The sequence below is a fragment of the Mesitornis unicolor genome, unplaced genomic scaffold (assembly GCF_000695765.1).
Source record: "Mesitornis unicolor isolate BGI_N332 unplaced genomic scaffold, ASM69576v1 scaffold32765, whole genome shotgun sequence".
NCBI lineage: Eukaryota > Metazoa > Chordata > Aves > Mesitornithiformes > Mesitornithidae > Mesitornis > Mesitornis unicolor.
In genome coordinates, this window is record NW_010185364.1 from 9,639 (window position 1) to 15,707 (window position 6,069).

Genomic DNA, 6,069 nt, shown 5'->3' on the forward strand with positions numbered 1-6,069 from the left:
AGCAGGACTTCATGTCCAAGCTTCATCATTCTGTAAAGAGAGGGAATTAACTATAGCACGCCAAACAAAAGTTCAAATGCTCAATAACCAAAAGATAAGTAAAAAAAAATACAGCAAACTGCTTTCTTAGAAACCTCAAAACTTTATTGTTAAATCCCTATGACTTTCAGCCCATTTCTTGGCTTCTTGAAGCCCAAATTTTGACGCTGGCAGTAATGCCAGATCCTCAGAGATGCTGAGCCCACTGTAAGAACTGCATACCACCGTCATCCAAAAAACACACTTCCAAAAAACTAGCGAGCAAGGTGTAGCCGAGTGCCCGGGTCAAAGCAGGAGGACAGGACATATCTGTGGTTGTTTTCTCGGGGTTTTTGAAGGAGGAGGGTGGTAAACACATAACATGGTGGCTCCCGCAAAGCCTGCTCCTAGGGCAATGTGTTCCTTTGAGACATAATTGATTCCTGCCATCAGGCACCAGCCTGCTCTCCCCCAGGGTCAGCGCTTTCCCACATCCAAGCCCATTATCCCACAGCCCATGCCTTTTGTACAACACACTCCAGCTATTCATGTGCAAAGCAGCTGTAATCCCCAGACCTTTCAGAGTCAATATACCAGGAAATAATAAATCCCTCTTGTGCGCTCCTGAATATGCCGAGAGGTGACTTGTGGGAATTTCAGCTGGGCAGAAAAATAATAAATTCCGCTTAATTTTTAATTATTTGTAATAGTGGCTGTAGAAAGACTATGTCATTGGTGCATGGCTATTTCAGGGTCACCCACACAAGCAGCTATAGAAATTGCGTTTGCCTCCATCAACCCCAAAAATGCAGATCAAATTGTCTCAAATGTTTCTTAATGATCAAGGTCCATTTTACTTCACTTATGCACCTGGGAATGGCAGTACCTTAAGCATTCTGGATCTAAAGAAAAACTAATTTTAAAAGGCTAAACCTGCAAAGAATGTACTTTACAGTAATAAAAGACCCCTTTTTGCCAGGGTTCTAATGTCTAAAGGAGGCAAGATAATGCCAGCTAATGACATTTAATGGAATATTTTATACAATAGATCTAACAACAACACAACCTTTTCCCCTGAAAGAGGCAGATTTCACTACACTGGTTCAGACAGCAGAATTATGCTTGGCTCTGAAAGCAGCAGAAGCCAATCCTGAATAGCAAGTTTTGCAGGATAATTTCTTTATATATTTCCTCTTGTGCTATGTTTTTAAACTATTTACTGTGTAGAATGCAATATTACCAAAACACCATGAGCAGAACACAGCTCAGAGTTGCTTATTCTCCAGTTCATTCTCACAGGGTTCAGCTGCATCCCAAATCGATGCCAGAAATGCACAAGGGCCACTGCAGCCCCATCATCAACAGGGGCTCAGCTCCTGATTCCTAGAGGGCTCTGAGAAGGAGTTTCACAGCATCTCTCCCATTTCCCAGAAGGGGAAACTGAGGCACGGCGAAGAAAACCAGCAGCCCCTGGGACAGCCAGTGCTGCAGCTGAACTGGGTGTTCCTGCTGGCCACCTCTGTGGATGAACCAGTGGCGCTGCCCCCTTGCCCCACGTCGCCCCTTTCTCCTGGTAAGCACAGATAGCTGAGAAAGCCCTGCCTGCGCGGTGAAACACGCGCTTTTCAGCCTCGCTGGGGGAAAAAAGCCATGCGAGTTCATCGGGCCTTGACAGAAGTGCAGGCCCCACAAAGGAGTTATTAGCACCAGGCTGTGTGGGTTTGAATTTCTCTGCGTTTCCCATACTTTTCCCCTATTGATAACATTTCTTGTTGGGACAATAGAAGTGTGCCTTGCAACTACTCACGACATTAGTGACGGTGCTTGAGCCTGAATGATTTAAAGGGAAAGAATCCAACTCCCAAAAGACCATCTGGCTATCAGTTATAATACAGCAATAAAGGTCAGGGCTGCTTCTCAGGAGTTGAGAAAAAGATGTTTTTTGACACTGAAGAGTCTCTTCAACCAGCTTGGTACATGCCTACCTGCCAGCTCCCAGCATCAAGACCTGCCACCGTTGCTCCCTTGCTAGGAAAGGGATAACGCAGGGCACCAGCTTCTGGAGGAAGGGCAGGGGAAAAGGGCAATACCTTATTAGAGCTGGCAAAAGCTAGGGCATGGTCTCTGAGCTGTGTCTGATTTTGTATCATAATCCTTTGACTGCTTCAAAGTGCTCCTGAGATGTCTTGTCTCCTGGCTTTCCCACAACACAGGGAATAAAGGGCTCTGAGGACAACATCTGCCCTTCACAAAGAGCTAAGCCCATTCAGCCCCATACAATAAAAACCACGAAGCCGGCTATTTCAGTGACACCTCCCTCCTTCCTGTCAACCGCCCCTGAAACTCAGGCTCCTCTTTAGGATTTCCAAGTCAGAAATTGTCTTTGCCTTTCTCACCTCACTGCACGCTTCCCTCCACAATTTCCATTTCCAGATTCTCAGCCACGCTCCCGTGCACTGGCAGGAGACCCCACTCCCCACTGCCAGTGGAGGGGATGGCATGAAGGTTACACAGGGAGGCAATTACACGGTCTCTTAGATCCCATGCTCTGCAGGTCCAGTCTCAGAGGGGCCATGTGATGCTCCTAGGTCAGATGAGAACAGAGCACTCCAAAAAGCTCAGGCTAGAGCAGAAGTGACCTCCTTGCAGAGGTCCAAAAACGGTCCTCAGCTACTAAATCCCATTCATGACCTGCCTGTGCCTTCCCAAGGCCTAGGGCTTCTGTGTTGAATCAATGCTATTCTTTAGCCCATCCTAACCATCATTCTTGTAGATGTCTAGATGAAAAAGAGAGCAGAAAGGGGAAAAGAAAGAGCTACAGGGGTGACAGGCATGGGTCCAGTTCTGCTGGGCTGTGGCTGTCCTTGGTGAAGGCAATGGGAGCACTGGTGCAAGGGGCTCACAGACTCTGCTGTGTTAAGGGGAAGAGAGAAACAGAGGTCAACCATTTCCATTGGCTTCCCATTCCCTATTTATTCACCCTCTCCATCCAACATCCCGCCATCCTGACTGCAGATTCCCCGCAGCATTTAGAAACGTTGTGCAAACAAACCTGCCAATTCATGCTAACATTTTGGCTCTTGGCTCGCCCATTAAAAGCGTAACGACTGCGTGGGCAAGCGCAAATACACCCAGCGCTGGCCAACTGCACCCGGGAGGCTGGCTGTAGAGTAGAAAGCAGAGAGATGGCTCTGGCGCTATCCATTTGAACCGTACCAGTGCTCCCCTTCTTTTCCTGCCTTGCCCCAGAAGTGTGCCTCCTCCGTGCCACAAACGCGCCCGGCGCACGCGGGGACTCAGGACCGCGATTGATCCCAGACGCCCCAGCTGGAGGGGTCAGCGCTTTCCCAGATCCGCGGGCAGCCCCGGAGAGCCACGCCGCACGCTCCACCAGCCAGCGTGGGCAGAGGTTATTCTCTCCAGGGCATTTGCAATCAACGTACCATGCGCTAATGGATGCTTCCTCTATTGTTCGGCTGTGTCCCTCGATTGGCTGAATGGCTGTGGGAAATACCAGCGATCCCCACACTCACGTATCTGCTGGAGCTCCCCGACGTATAAATAAAGGCGGTACGCTCAGCACGGCAGCCCAACGTGGAGGTCTGTGCCCAGCACTGAGAGCGCTAAGAATGGCTCCCAGCAACACTCTCATGATCCACATGGAAGAAAAACTGCTGCCAAAAGAGAAGAATAAAGTAAGTAGAGCCCTTGACAGGATTGGAAAGGCTGGCCTGGGCTCTATGCAATGGGCTGCCTCTATCAAGTGAATACTTCATGGGAAAAGATGAGATAAGGTGGGAGAAAGTGGTCTGGAGGAAGACAAATTGGTTCGAGAGATAATGGAGACTATGCAGATTTTAAAAATGAAACTGAGGGGGGAACAGGTAGGCAGCACCACAAAGCTCTCCTACCGAAAAGAAGTCTTTGAACACGTGTGTATCAGGGCATCAGAAGGGGAAATTAGGTCAGGTCTCAGAAAATCCTTAACAATCTGCTCCATCTTACAGCTGAGGAAGCCGGTGGTGGAGAAAATGCGCCGTGACCGGATTAACAGCCGCATCGAGCAGCTGAAACTGCTCCTGGAGAAGGAGTTTCAGAGGCACCAGCCCAACTCCAAGCTGGAGAAAGCCGATATCCTGGAAGTGGCTGTCAGCTACCTGAAGCAGCAGAGCCAGCTGCAGGACCAAAGTGAGTGCAGAGCACACATTACCCCCATCAAAGTCTGGGCCTCTGACCTCCCATATGGCCCTGGCCCGAGGCATGCAGGGGCTGTAACACACCAGGTCCAGTCCTGTGAGCAAGGCTTACGGACTCGGGCTCTGGAAAGTAACTTAATGCATTAATAACCACTGTCCCACGTTTTGGTCATGATCTTAACCCACTGCATCTGCTTCTTTCTTTCTTTCCTAGCATTCCTTCACAAGAGCCTAGAGCAGGACTTCCACAGCGGCTACCTGCGGTGCCTGAAGGAAGCTATGCATTTCCTGTCCTACTATGAGCCCAAGAAGGAAACTCAAGTGCAGCTGATGAAGCATTTCTGCAGAGCTCAGATGGGTGCAGATATCATGTACGCTCCTGCCCTCCGTAGCCCACCTCTGTCACCCTGTGTGTTTGCCAGAAAGCAACCTGCCCAGAAGACTGTGGCTGCTGCTCCTACCATCTGGAGACCCTGGTAGACCTGCTGGACTTGGTTTTGCTGCAAATACTAGAGGGACTCGTGATTCAATAGTTCCTCTTTAAAGTAGGAAACATTGCTTTCCAAAGGTGGGAGGGGGGCGGTTATTGTTTTTCTGTCTCAAGAAATGAAGGTCGCCGAGTAGTTTCCCTTCATAGTGAAGGAAGGTGTTTGTGTCTTGCAGCAGATTTGCTGCTTTTACTGGTGGCTCCGAGAGGAGCAAGTCCTGCGGTGATTTAGAGCCACATGCCCTGCGGTTTCCATCAGCTTTTGCTTGGCAAGGCTGTCAGTGGAAACCTTTCGACCAACTCCCTGGGTCACTGGTTCAAGTGCTCCATTGTCTCCAGATAATGCATTGACCTTCCTAAAGAAGGAGCACTTTGCAGAATGTATTTTGAATCATAAAGAGAGTATTGAGCCTTTACCTTCTGAGTGAAAGTTGTTATTAAGAACTGCTGATTCTTCTGAAGTTCCTACGCTATTCTTAGTGCACCTTCTTACAGAAAGTGATGATGACAACAGATAGCTCTAGGGAAAGTTCTTTTAATGTCAGTATGTGCTGCTCTCAGTTGAGGGATAATTGATGCCTTTTGTAAAGGAAATACTTGTGATATATCTTAAGGGAAAGGGGGAGGAAGGGAGGCTTTATAATCAGTTCACTGAAGATGCTCAAGAGCTTAAAAAGCTTTTATAAAGTTGTGATGTATTCATCCTGTGTGATGTTCAACTTCGGGGTCTTCACTGTACAATACAATAAAAATGGTTTTAGTCATTAATCCTTTGGTTTGACATTATTAAAACGACCAGTACTCCTGGACTAAGTCTTGCATGTAAACTCCTTCTGCAGCAGGGAAACTCTGAGGAAATGCCGTATTTCTGAGCCCTTCCTTCCAGCACACAGTTTATATTTGTGAAATTCATTTGGCAGAACAGGATTTCAGACTCTGCAAAGCAGCAGCCTCTGGAAAAGTTATCAACAATTAAAATGGAGGTGACTTTGAATGAGATACCGAGAGCTGTAGCCCCAGATACCTTACAGCAACTTACTCACACTTCAGCAAATCCCTGATTTCACAGCCAGTTCATTTCCCCCCCACTCCCAATTAATTTGCCCACCAACCTGAGTCCAGTCTTACACTTTCTGACCATTTAGGAGGTAGCAGCATGCAAAACTCCTCATAACTACTAAAGAGTTCGGCACCTGACTCTGCTTGGGGATCTCACCCTCCTCTTTGGAGCTACCCACAATGGGGTGAACTGTTTTTGTCACCTTTTAATCTTAGCACCTTCTATTGCCTAAACAGAAAATCTTTTAGGCAGTAACAGAATTGCTTTCTTTACTGAAGTGAAACCTGCCCATATATGGCTAAAAGTCT

General features: G+C 47.8%; 1 protein-coding gene across 1 annotated transcript; it reads left to right on the forward strand.

Annotated features, from left to right (window-relative positions):
• Nucleotides 1–3,647: 3,647 nt before the first annotated feature.
• LOC104540899 (transcription factor HES-5-like) lies at nt 3,648–4,694 on the forward strand. The gene is made up of 3 exons (XM_010184818.1): nt 3,648–3,713; nt 4,026–4,206; nt 4,429–4,694. Exons 1-3 carry the CDS (start codon nt 3,648–3,650, stop codon nt 4,692–4,694), a joined length of 513 nt encoding a protein of 170 aa, XP_010183120.1.
• The last annotated feature ends 1,375 nt before the right edge of the window (nt 4,695–6,069 follow it).